The 13862-nt window shown below is 42.9% G+C and overlaps 1 protein-coding gene across 1 annotated transcript in view; it reads left to right on the top strand.

The window, feature by feature from the left end:
• The window catches only part of RYR3 (ryanodine receptor 3), a 338847-nt gene that overhangs the window by 268758 nt on the left and 56227 nt on the right, over positions 1–13862 (top strand). The window contains exons 67-69 of the mRNA XM_045543649.1: positions 2216–2456; positions 11825–11912; positions 12015–12107. Coding sequence (XP_045399605.1) covers positions 2216–2456; positions 11825–11912; positions 12015–12107 — 422 coding nt within the window. The remainder of the gene's footprint in view (positions 1–2215; positions 2457–11824; positions 11913–12014; positions 12108–13862) is intronic.

The following is a 13862-nucleotide window of genomic DNA, read 5'->3' as shown; positions in this document are numbered from 1 at the left end:
AGGCTCATGGTAGCAGCACTTCGTTTTTGCTTTTTTCTTTCTCTTGTGTCCCTCTCAAATTCCTTGCACGCAGTAGGCTCTTAAAGTTTTTAGCCAATTTTCTGTCCTTGAAACAACCTCAAAAAAAAAGATAGGCTTGGAAAATGAATAACCATGGTTTTCACAGTCAGGAAACCACAGATATTTAGTGTCAAGCTAGAGTCCAAGGAGACAGAAGCTAAGACAAAGTCATTGCTTTTAGTGGACCTACAATTTAGATAGTAGACTTCACTGGTAACAGCTTCACCCATTTAATCTCCTGGACCATGAAATGCAATGGCTAAGCTAATGGCAGCTATTAACCCAACACTGGGTACTTTCCTGAACAGATGAATAGATATCATTCTACAAGACCAAGGAAAAGGCTGGGCGCAGTGGCTCATGCCTATAATCCTAGCACTCTGGGAGGCCGAGGTGGGAGGATAGCTCAAGGTCAGGAGTTCGAGACCAGCCTGAGCAACAGCGAGACCCCATCTCTACGAAAAATAGAAAGAAATTATCTGGACAACTAAAAATGTATAGAAAATATTAGCTGGGCATGGTGGCACATTCCTGTAGTCCCAGCTACTCGAGAGACTGAGACAGGAGGATCACTTGAGCCCAGGAGTTTGAGGTTGCTGTGAGCTAGGCTGATGCCACGGCACTCACTCTAGCCTGGGCAACAAAGTGAGACTCAAAAAAAAAAAAAAAAAAAAGACCAAGGATAAAAAGTTCCTGCCCCCTTCCTGTCTCAGAAATGAACTGAAATCAAAACTATAAATATTTTGGGTGCTGATGGCTGCTAGATGACACAGGCGTCCGCGGACGTATAAGTAAATAGAGTTGGTATTCCTCTCTTACCCATTAGCTCTCAAATGTTCTTAACCATAAGGCAATGTTTTGATGAGCTCTAATTTAGGAGCTAATCAAAGGAATTTGATTAAGGAAAGGAAGGAGATCAAAAATCTGTTCCCTTACCTCCCTAGAGGTACAGAGAAGAAAAATGTCACAGCATGAGGGGCCCTGATGGAAACAGACTTTGTCCTGTTATTCCACAGGTGAACCCCAGGTCTCATTCGGTCAGTACACTTAATTCCCGGTGACTACACAAAGTCAATTTTGAGTAGTAACCCCAAATTGCCCACATCAAGTACAGCCATTCTAATTGTATACTCAAAGCAGACCTCAGTGAAAGCTAACATGTCACAACTTCTTAGTGAATGCATTCCATCAGAAAGCTTCCTTGACCTTCTCTAAAACTGTCTGTTTTATAAAAGTAAAAAATAAGAGAAAGTGAGATTAAAAAGAAAAATTGCTGGAATATAGGGCATTCCAATTGAATTGCCCTAAGCTAAAGAAACTGAAATACACATTTCAGTGTACATTGTCGATGGTTCAAGACTCTTACTCATTTTATTTCACTTATTTTTTTTCTTACAATTACCCTGATTTTGATCTTTAGGAAAGATATGCTATTTCATTGGTCTATTTCATAATAGGATAACTAATATATAATCAGTAGGATATAAGAAATAGGGTAAGACATGTAGGGTTTTATCATTCTCTTCACAGAGGCCAAAACTGTAGCCCCACTGATTGCTTGTTGCTGCTTTTCAACTTCTAGTGACCAGCCCAGCCTCTCTCCATTCATTTCTAGCTGATAGGAGCGTTATCTGCCTCCCTCAGGACCCAGAGAAGCTTCCAGGAAGTAGGTTGGCAGTTCTCAAGTATTGAGGGATGAGAACAGTGGTTAGGTCAATGTGCTTTTAACAACAGATTTTTCTACAAAATAACCGGAAAGCATATATTGGGTGCCTACCGTTGGCTGAGCACAGTACTGGTTATCATGAATGAAATGCTCTAGCTAGTGAGCCAAAACCAACATGAATGCACTATAAAATGATCCAAGATAGCCTATTATGAAGAGCTAAGAGGTGTGGCCTGGGCCGTGTTCAGGGGTGGCCTCCCTGTGGCCTGGAGGAGCAGAGAGGAATTAGGGACCTGCTTCTATAGTGGCCCTGGTCCCCCAAGCTCCAAGGCAGCTTTATGAGAGGGAAATGCCAAGGGGGAAGATCAGGGAGGGGAACAAGGGGCAGGTGCCATCCTGAGTTGATGGCTTTCCACAGCCTCACCTTTCAGGGTCACTTCTTTCATTTTCATCAAATGTCATAATATGGCCCTTTGTTTGCAAACACAGTGTACGCCCAGCCGATCATCAGCAAAGCCAGGCCTGACCTGCTGAGAAGCCACTTCATCCCGACTCTGGAGAAGCTGAAGAAAAAGGCCGTCAAGACTGTGCAGGAGGAGGAGCAGCTGAAAGCTGACGGCAGAGGGGACACGCAGGAGGCAGAGCTCCTCATCCTGGATGAGTTCGCAGTCCTCTGCAGGGATCTCTACGCCTTCTACCCCATATTGATCCGCTATGTGGACAACAGCAGGTGTGGGGGAGACGCTGGGGGCCCATATGCCCCTCTCTGGGGCTAATTTGGGCAACAGAATAGGATGGAAAGGTGGTGCTGGGTTGTGTTAATAGTGAGATGAAGGGAGGTGATAGCTGCCACCACCTGTTCCCCTCCCAGCACCAGTAGTCCCTGTGTTGGACCTCTGGGCAGTGCTGTCCTCAACCAGCAATTCTCTGTGGCATGTGGTATTCTCCATCCTCACAGGCTACCACAGGGCAAAGGGAGTTGGTTAAATAAGGGTAGGAGTGACCCACTTCTGCCCCTCTGCTGTTTGCTCACAGATCCATTCAACCAATACTGCTTGGCTGTGTGCTAGGCACTATTCTAGGGCAATAGGAAAGAACAGAAAAGACAATGCTCTCTGGCCCAGGGAGCTTTCATTCCAGGGCTAGGGAAGCACAGACAATAAACAACACATAGAAGTACATTATACAGAGCAGGGTGAGGGGAGCTAGAAGTGCCAGGTGGCGTGGAGTTGCAGTCTTTCAAATAAGGTGTTACTGAGAAAGCAGCATTTGAGCAAAGACCTGAAGGAAGTGATACTGGGAACCATAAAGGTCTGGGCCAAGGGTGTTTCAGGAAGAGGAAATGTCTGGTGCAAGCCCTGGGGAAGGAATGTGTTTGGGATGTTCAAGGATCCCAAGAAGGCCGGTGTAGCTGGAGCAGAGTGAGGCGGGGGGAGAGCAGTAGGGGATGTTGGAGAGGCAGCATGGGGCCAAGGGTGCAGGCCTTGGAGGCCACTGTGATGACTCTGCTTTTACCCTGAGAGAGATAAGAAGCCAGTGGAAATTTTGAGCAAATTCATGATGTGATCTCATTTTTTCTTTGAGTACCAAATCAAGGGCAGGAGGGTGCAAATAAGGAAGTGAGAAGACCAGTGGAAGGCTCTGATGATCCAGACCAGAGTTGATGGTGATCCACAGAGACAGAAAGCAGATTAGCCTGCCAGGGGCTAGAAGGGGGGGAGTAATGGGGAGGTACTGCTTAATGAGATTGGGGTTTCCTTTTGAGGTGAAGACAGTGTTCTGGAACTAGATAGTGATAGTAGTTGTACAACATTGTGAATGTACTAAACATCATTCATGGCAAATTTTGTACTATATGCACTTTACCACAATTTAAAAAAAAAAAAAAAAAACGTTGATGGTGGCCCAAGCCAGGGTGGTGGCAGTGTAGGTTGACAGAAGTTATCAGATTGTGGGTCTGTTTTGAAAGTAAAGCCCTTGGAATTTCCAGATTGTGGATGAGAGAAAAGAGATGAGTTAAAAATGATTCTGGGGGCGTTGCATGAGCAAATGGAAGAATGGAGTGTCCAGCAATTGAGTTGAGGAAGATTGTGGGTAAAGTAGATTTTTTGTTTTTGAGGGGAAGATCAGGAGGTCACTTTCCGACTTGTTAACTTTAGTTGCCTATTCAACATAAAAATGAAAATGTTGAGTGGGCAGTTGAATATAATCGTCCAGAGTTCAGAGGGGAGAGGTCTGGTGTAGACATGTGAATTTTGGAATCATCCATGCATTAATAATGTAGTCTTTAAGGACTCTGAGGCTGGATGAGATGAGGGAGCAAGGGAAGAGTTCCAGTGACTGATCCCTTGTGCTCCCCAACACTAAGGGGTCAGGCAGAGGAAGAGGAACAGCAAATGGGACTGAGAGCAACCAGTGAGACAGGAGGGAAACCAACAGAAAATGGCGTCCTGGGTGCCAACTTCACAAAGGGCTTCCAGGAGGGAAGAATGACCAGTTATTTCAAATGCAGCTGGTAAATAAGATGAGAACTGATGCCAGGCCATTAGATTCACCAGCATGGAAGTTAGTGGTGACCTTGACAAGAGCAGTTTCAGTGGAGCATTGGAGATGAAAGCCCCTTTGGAGTGGGTTAGAAGAGAGTGGGAAAAAAGACTTGGAGACAGCAATACAGGCAACTTGTTCAAGTTTTATTATAAACAGGAACAGAGAAACAGGGCACTAGCTAGCGGCAGAAGTATGGCCAAGAGAGGAGATTTTAAGACGTGAGACTTATCAGTTGTTTCTTTGCTGATGGGAATGATCCAGCAGAGAGGGGAATATGATCATGTAAGAGAGAGGATCTCTAAAGCAATGTCCCCAAGCAGGCCAAGGGTAGTTTTAGGCAGTTCATCTGCAGCAACAGGCAGAAGGGCAGAGACCATGGGTGGTGATGTTGGAAGGTACATATATCTATACACACATACTTGCATCTAGACATACATAGATGGGGGTCTGCAGGAGTCCTTTTCTGGTTGCTTCCATTTTCTCAGCAAAGTAGGAAGCAAGACCATCAGCTGGGAGAAGGTGTTAGAGGTTTAATGAATAATCAGAAGGTATGAGGTGGTTGCCAGGAAGACTGGAGGAGTAGATGCAGCAGGGAAATACAGGCTGCTCACCTGGCAGCATTAAGAGCCCCACTTGAGATCTGTGGTCATGAATTCAAAGTGAGACCCACCAGCAGGTTGTTGTTTTCTCCAGCCAAATTCAGCTGCCAGGTATAGGCCCAGAGTAGGAAAAGTGAGGTTTTTCCAGGGTTGAGGTTTTGCAAAGTGAGTATGACAAAAATGGATTAGAGAGTTGAGGGTACATGTAAGAGGATAATTATAAAGATTTACCATGGAATTTCAGCTGGATCATGAGGACGGCAGTGAGGACCTAGGAGACTAATGTCCATGAATAGACAAAGGATCAAAGGAATATTGGGGCCAAAGGATTGTTGGAGGCTGGACACCATACAGGATGTGGTAGTTGGAGAGTGAGATGCATGGATTTAAGAGTATGGGATTGGGGGAGGTTACAGTTATTGATAATGACCATGGGATTGGGTACTGAGGTAGGTGAAGGGCAAGATCTTTAGAGACAAGAACAAGGAACTGAAAGGCCATGGTGCTGGGAAAATCATAAACACGGATATTGAAATGAAGAGTGAAGACTGGTGACATCTTAGGGGACAGTACTAGTGAGAGGGGAGCTCAAAGCATGGATAAATGAATGGGAATGACTGGGATTGGTGGACAATTTGGTATCATCTGATGAGATGAGATTCAAACCCTGGAGGCTTTGGGAGACACCTCATGGTGCATGCCTCTGTTCTAACATTTGAGCATGTTACAGGAGAGATACGAAAGAGCACAATACGATGAACTTACCCCAAGCTGCTGCTCCCTCCTCTCAAGACTTCTTGCCTAAGTTCAATCCTTCAGGATGGTTGCCCCAAATCCCCATTCTCTCCCCATCCCTCACCTTCAACCCTTTTCTCTTGTCAGTCACTCCCTGGAGTAATGGTCAAATGCTCTGCTGGTCAGTCCCCAGCTGACCATCATCCCTCCTGTTCTACAGAACTTCAAGGGCTAAAAGTCTTTAACGTCATAATTAGGCAAGTTAAGTCATGCAATGGCAAAAATTTTCTATGTAATTCATGCTTTCCCCAAGCCCAATAGTAAATTTCATTTGGTACATGAAATTTAATTGAGCTATAATAAATAATTAAATAATTATTTGAGAAATATGAAAGCTTATGGGACTGTAAGTCTGTAAAATCATAAAGGGCATTGATAGGGTGAACACAGACATTTTCATTGAATCTTAGGGTATGACATTAAAACCCTTACCCTAGTCATGGTTTGGTTTTTTTTTTTTTCTGTAACCAAATATGTGTCATTTTCCCACACCAGTTCTCCAATTATCAGACACCAATTGGGTATTCAACAATCCACATTAAATTCTGACACTAACTACCCAGAGTTAATTTAGTTCCCCTAGTTTAAGGGCTCAGTTCCACAAGGCTGGTCCCACTTTGGACACCAGTCACAAATACAGTGCCCAGGCTACCCAAACACACCACAAATTGGAGGATTCCTGTGACACCCTTCTCAAGTCTGATAATTCACTAGAACAACTCATAGAACTCAGGATAGCACTTTATTTGCAATTATCAGTTTATCAGAGTAGATACAACTCAAGAACATCCAAACGAAAGAGACACATAAGGAAACGTATGGATGTAGGAGGACACAGAAGCCCAGGGTTTACCACCCACCCAGCACATCAATGTATTTACCAACCTGGAAACTCCCTGAGTCCCATTGTTCAAGAGTTTTTGTGTAAGTTTCATTGTGTAGGCATGATTGATAAATCACTGGCCCTTGGTGATTGAGATTGAACTCAATCTCCAGGACTTCTCTCCTCCCCAGAGGTGGGGGTAAGGCTGAAAGCATGTGCTTGTTCTTTCTGGTGACCAGCCCCAAACTGAAGCTATCTAGTCCTGCCCTTCAAGGGTCATCTCATTAGCATAAAGCCAGGTGGGGCCAAAGGGACTCCTTTCTAATAACAAAAGACCCTCCTATCACCCAGGAAATTCCACAAGTTTTAGGAGCTCTGTGCCAGGAACCAGGGGCAAAAACCAAATATATATTTTTATTATACCATACCCTCTTAAAGTTTAAAGCCCTAAAATATAAATTTGGAAATGTTTAATTTTAAGATACCCACTATAGATATTGAAGGGATGCAGGAATATTGAGGGAAACATTTGCTAACTTTTTGAGTGGTATCCCATTCTGCCATGGGCAGGAAATAGGTCTGGATATACTCATTTTAGCATTTGTTTTATAAGGCAAATTGTAGTTATTATTTTAAATAACTTATTTAAGATTATTTATATTTAGCATTTCAAAGTAAACACCTTACATAATATCTCTCTCTATATATACATATATATATACATATATATGGGAAATTATACTTATTTTTGCAAAAGAAACCCTGCTTTGAGGGTCATCATTTCAGTTATTTCCAATAACATAATTATGTTAGCAGGTTAGAGAAGGAATTTGTCAGCATTTAAAGTGAAAACAAAAATAAAAGTAGAGTAAGGTTGCTCCTGGAATAGCTCTTTAATTGCATTTGTCACTATTGACGATCAAGACTCAAGACAGAGTATGTTCTACTTACACGGGTTTTGACAGTTGCTAAAAATGGCAAAGTCAGAGAGTCTTTGAGATCATCATTAATTCATTCATGCCCACTTTTCAATCTGTTCTTCCCTGAGCATCACAGTCATATGAGCCCTGCTTAGAAATACATCCTTCCAATTTAGGTGCCTTTACCTTCTTCAGATCCTTTTGTCATCTAAAAGAATTAGCTGGCTTTGAATTATGGAATTGTGGTGTTGGCAGGGATAGTTGAGGTCACCTCATCTTATCTCCAGGTAGGTGAATAAACACTTCTTCCTTTTTCCCAGCAGAGGATTTCCTGCCCCTGTTTGCCCACCACAGTTATCAGGGAAGTGGAGGGTAAAAGAGGACAGGAAGAGCATGGCTGTGCACGCCATCCCATTCTAGTTCCACACAGCTCAAACCATCTTGGCCCAACTCTTAACCCATTCGCTCTAATTTTGCTGTCAGGAACCACACAGAATTAATCTCTCTTGTGGCAGCTCTCTAAATATTGAAGAGAGCCATCTCATACTCTCCTCCTCCTTGCTATCCTTGTCATAAAACCCTTTGTACTCCCTTCAGCCCTGTCACAGCAGCGTTTAAAGTTTCTGTGGTGTCTGGAGGCTTCTGTTGCTCAGTATTCAACCGGAAGCTGACCCAGAATGAGCAAGAACTCCCGGTCTGGTGTGCTGGGAGCAAGGCACATCAGCTGTCTGTCTTCTCATGCCAGGAGACAGAAGTTAAGACAGATGAAACAAGTCTCTCTGGGAAAGACAGTGGCTTCTTAGCCTCCTTTCTGGGAATCAGGAACATTTGGAACATAGAAATGAACTTTAAGCAGGTGATTTTTGGTGAAAACCCATCCCTCAAACTGTCGAAGGGAACTGGAGGAAATCCTGCACAGTGACTGGCTCGGCCTGGGTCCTCTACAAGAGGCTTTGGAACAAAGCTGGAAAAAGCTGTGACTGCCACGTCAGGCAACCTGACTGTGAACACAGGTGCATGGCGTTACTTTCTTTCAGAACCTGATAACTTGTCTTTTTGAAAAGAGAAGTTTGAATCTCTTTACTCTTGCCATCACCCAAGACTCTCTTCTTATGCTTCTTGTTTTCTCTCTGAATACGCTCAGCTATTTCATCCACTTGAGTTGCTTCTACCATCACCTCCATATGGCAGATTCTCAGATCATTACCTCTAAACCCGGTCTTCCTTCCTGACTACAGCCTTGACTTTTCCAACTGCCTTTCATCAGCAAGCAGTGCAGATGATAAAAGAGACCCACAGATCAGCTAAGTATCTCCAAAAGTGCCTAACTATTGGCAGAGATGGTGAATCCCACGGAGACAGAAGACTGAGAGGAGGCAGGAGAGGCACCTGCCTGCCTCACTCGGGGGCGGAGAGAGTATGAGCAATAGGAAAGTAGGCCCAGGATCTTCTGTTCTTCTCCAAATACCTTCCTCCTCTGGCTTTAGGGAGAGTGCAGAGAGTTTGTGTGCCGGGGGGAAAACATCCAATGAGATGTTTTTCTTCATATTAACCACTCTGAACTTAAAGAAAGAACCTCATGAGAGCTAGAGAGTCAAGATTTGCCTCTTGGAAGAAGGGTGGCCAAAGCAAAATTAATTCAGCTGAAACTGCCTCCCACATAAAGGCAAAGAGACCAAAATCATCATCTTTCTTCTACCAGGAAATGTTGCTTAAGATTTTGTTCTTGGCGCTCTTGCTGCTCACACTCCCTATGGCTGCACCTTTCCTTGGCAGGATAGGATATGACCCTTGCCTCTTGCCACTCAAGGCAGACTACAAACCTACAAAGCTCATTTAAACCAAAACACTAAGAAATGAATAGCTGGCAGTTCTGATAAAACTCGACACTTGACCCTGCACTCCTGAAGGTGCTCCTGAAAAATCAATAAGAAAGAAATCAAAAAGCATTACCACCTTTGAGCCTCAAGTCTGAATTGCATTTGGCTGCTAGTAATGGACAACTGACTACAATGGCTTAAACAAATGACAAGTTTAATCTCACACATAAAAGAAATCTAAAGACAGCTAGTCGAGGGCCAGTATGGTTGTTCCTCATTAGAGACCCTCACTCCCTTGTCTTTCCATCCTTAACATTGGTTTCCATCTTCAAAGTTACTTTATGGTATAATATGCCAGAGTTCTAGCCATCATATTTTTATTCCAGACAGGAAGTAGGAAATCAACAGGGGAAAGGCAAAAAGTCACCTTTAGCTATCTGATCGCTTTTTAGAAAGCATTTCCAGGAGGCCCATCCAGTTTCTGCTGTCCTCTTACTGATCAGAACTTCGTTACATGGCTGTAGCTCAAGGGAGGCTGGGTAATGTGATCTTTAGCAGGGCACAATGCCATCCTGAACAAAATGGGGTTTCTTAGTGTGGAAGAAGAGGAGAATGAGTATTGGGTAGACAACCAGTAGTGTCTACCCCATAAAGGAGAAACTAGTTGAATTGGAAAACAAGAGAGAGCAGATAAGACTGGAACCCAGGGCAGTAAAGAATTCCAGAGGTAAGAGAAGGATCCAAAAGTGGTCTTGGCCTGATGAGTCTGCTAGGTGCTCTTCACAAATGGGCAGAAGGTTCAGGCCACTCAGGGCAATTCAGTCTGAAATCCCAGGGCTTAGGGAACTGGCTTTTGATAGTTGTTACCCTGCATGGGCCAAGAGGCACTGGGTTTTTCAGACCATTTGTGAGAGCCAAATTTTTCTTTAACTGAAGAAAGATGATAGGCAATTTAACTTCTGTGTCATTGTGATATAGTGATATAATAAATTTATATTTGGTTTTCATCCTGGGTTCCGAATTCCCTAAGGGATGGAGTGAGAGGAATGTCTTTCATTATTCATAATAAGCCCCTTTCAACCATACCTGAGTTTAATCTTATGAGATGACTCTTGGAGGATAGGGACTGGTTGCCAGAGGGACTAACTATGAGATTAGAGGGTTGGGACTTTCAGCCCTATCCCTACTCCTCCACACGTCCCACCACCCCACCTCCCAACCTCGGAGGATGGGCGAAGGGCTGGATATTGAGTTTAACAACCAGTGGCCAGTGATTTAACCAATCATGCCTACATAATGGAGCTTCCATAAAAACCCTAAGCTATGGAGTTTGGAGACTTCCTTGTTGATGGACAGACAGAGGTACAGGGAGAGTGGCATGCCTCTTCCCCCATACCTTGCCCTCTTCCATCGCATCTCTCCCATTTGGCTGTTGCTGAGTTGTCCTTTATAATAAACTGATAATACTAAGTAAAATATTTTCTTGTGAGCTGTTCTATAAATTATTAAACCCAAGGAGGGATTCAGTTATAGCCAACTGGTCAGAAGTACAAGTCATAACCTGGGTCTTGCAACTGGTGTCTAAAGTAGAAGGCAGTCTTTCAGGACTAAGCCCTTGACGTGTGGGGTCTGTATTAACTTCAGGTAATTAGAGTCATAACTGAATTGTAGGATACCCAGTTGGTGTCTGGAGAGTTGGAGAATTGCTTGATGTGAGGGAAAACCCCACACATTTAGTATCAGAAGTGTTGAGTAGAAGAACAGTGTTTTTCTTTTTAGTTGCACTATGCAGATGTTTGAAAATAGCAACTCACCCAGCCCTTTCAAATTATAATTTAACTCAAGTATGTAAGATACTTAGGAGCAAGACAATTGGTAAAAAATTACTGAACTCTGCTGCAATTTAGCCTTCTTGCTGCTCTGAAATTTCTTAACCTAGCCTGATTTTCTTTTTGAAAAAAAATAATGTATATTTATGGGAATTTTCAAACCGTTTAGAGGGCATAGGAAATACTGGTCCCTACTCATACGCTTCAAATCACAGTGGAAAACATATTGTCTTAAAATTTTGATTCATAATACTGGCTTTGAAAGGAGTAGGGGTGGGGCATGAACTGCTCAGAGTACTCAGAATTTCAGCGGTTTGACAATGGCGAGTGTCATGGACAAGATTAGATGTCGTAGTGATCAAAACTTTCCTAATTTTGCCAGCCTTATGTATTAAAGGAGGCCTGTCCCAAAACTTAGAGCTTAACCTTATTTGACTCATCAGTTTAAAGAAGAAACAAAACCTACCTTTGACAATTTTGAAATGTTGATTTCTGACAACCATTTGCTAAGATAATTCTTGAATCCTCTGGTAAAAATAGAAACAATTATTGTAGGTCCTTCAAAAAAAACTACCCCAGTTATGTACCTATATCTAAGCATGTAAGGAGTACATTGATATTTAGTCTCCTGGACGATTGCCTTCATATGGGAATGAAGTTTTATCTGGATGAGTGTAGGTAGCCAATGTTGGAATAATTTTTAGAGTGTGAATATTTCAGTCCTAACTGAATTTCAAATCCCTGTTCATTTACTTTTTGACCCAGATCTAACTGGCTCAAAAGCCCTGACGCCGATTCTGACCAGCTCTTCCGCATGGTGGCAGAGGTCTTCATCCTGTGGTGTAAATCGCACGTAAGGACACATTTGTGCCCTGGATTTAGGACAGTTGTGATGGGTGCAAACCTTGGGAAACTTCATTGTAATGTTTGCTTTTTTTTATTTCCCCTCACATAGAACTTCAAGAGGGAAGAGCAAAATTTTGTGATTCAGAATGAAATAAATAATTTGGCATTTTTGACTGGAGACAGCAAAAGCAAGATGTCAAAAGTAAGTCCATAGAAACCAATTCCAGAGACTCCTCAACCTTGACCTCAGCCATGACTTGGATCCATTTTCTATTTTGTGGGGATTAACACTGTACTGCAGTTAGGTCAAACTATATAACCAACAGTCTCTGCTGTTGTTTAAGAATGAACCAGAAGAAACTGCTCTCAAATAAGCATGGTCATCACATTTTATGAATAACTAGTTGCTTGTATGTCAGAAAGTTTAAGTTCCAAGACTTGCCTAAGGCATTTGAGAGGTCTCCTAAATAGAAGCTGCTATTTGTGGCTTTAAAATAGAATACTTCCAGTGTAGTGAAGCTACAGAAATATATGTGCCTAGAGCCACCTTTCGATTAGCTAGGAAGAAATTATCTTGCTTTGAAGATTTCAGTTGCATATACTCTTACATTATGCTTGTTTTCCTCCTATATGGAATATCCGATACCTGTTTTATTTCAGCTGTGTTGACCTCTTAATGCCTTCTGTTTATTTTTCATGACAGTTGCACTCAGAAAGTCAAACATTTGTCCTTCTCCCTACAGGAAATGTTTGAAAGAGGGCATACCAGACGTCTGTCTGAAAAAAGAGTAACCTATAGACAGGAGCGTAGCAGGAATACAGGAGGTGGAAATTGGCCTCCCTGCTCCTCCCGAGTTAGCTCTGCACACTGAGGCTTCCTTATTTTAATTGGAGAGAATTCTCAGACACACCCTTTCAGGTGTACATACAAAAGCAAAGCCTACTTAAGTGTGATGCTTTGTTACCAGCTGTTATGGCTTACCCTTGACTCTGTTCCCCCAAGAAATGTGCCTCAATGAGGGTTGGTTGTATATGTCAAGTATAAGTGACATGGAATACCTGAGATGTGCATCTCTCTCATTGCTGGGACAGTGCTGCCTTTGAGGAACACGAAGGTGGAATGTGCATGGGGACCCTTCAGAAGTGAAAGATGAGAATCATGGGTTTGTAGCATAGCCCTTGGGCATCTTTCAAATAACCCTTTGGGATGGAGGACTCATATATGTAAGCGGAAAACAATGGGCTGATATGACACCAAAAATGAAAACCTCAGCACCTGGAGCTCCACCAAACATAGCTAGCTCTGGTCAGCCACAATCACTCTCAACTTTCTGTCCCTTTCACCTTTTAGCTAAGTTGACACTAACACTTCTTCCAACGTCCAAAATTTGACCTTTAGACTTTAGAATGCACTTTAAGTATACACTAGAATATACTTTTAGCACACATTGCTTAATAAAATTTGACAAAATTATGCATATACAAAGCAGAGGGATCACATTCAAGAGGAATACTTGCTGCAAAGGAACCTTATGGTGGATCCTTTTGTGTTTTAGATAATTTTATTTGATTTTCCAAAATTCATTTTGCATTCTTTTGGTAAACACATCTGCTGTTCATGTGAGGTACACAAGGTAGGATTTTTCAGATCTAGCTCCCTGGGACATCTGGCTTAAGTTGCCTCTGCTGGGTAAAAAGTTGCCACACCTGGCTAATTTTTTAATTTTTTTTTAGAGATGGGGTTTCACGGTCTTGCCCAGGCTGGTCTCAAACTCCTGGCTGCAAGTGATCCTCCCACCTGGGCCCCTCTAAGTGCTGGGATCACAGGCATAAGCCACCACGCCCAGCTGTGTAGGGGCTTCTTACAGCCGTCACAGGCTCTTCTTTGACCCCATCTACCTACAGAAAGTTGATAAATCCCAAGCAGATTCCATACTGTCTTCAACTTGGGGTGGAC

The sequence above is a fragment of the Lemur catta genome, chromosome 1, assembly GCF_020740605.2.
Source record: "Lemur catta isolate mLemCat1 chromosome 1, mLemCat1.pri, whole genome shotgun sequence".
NCBI lineage: Eukaryota > Metazoa > Chordata > Mammalia > Primates > Lemuridae > Lemur > Lemur catta.
Note: the sequence above shows the minus strand (reverse complement) of the source record. Positions and strands in the feature narration are given on the sequence as shown.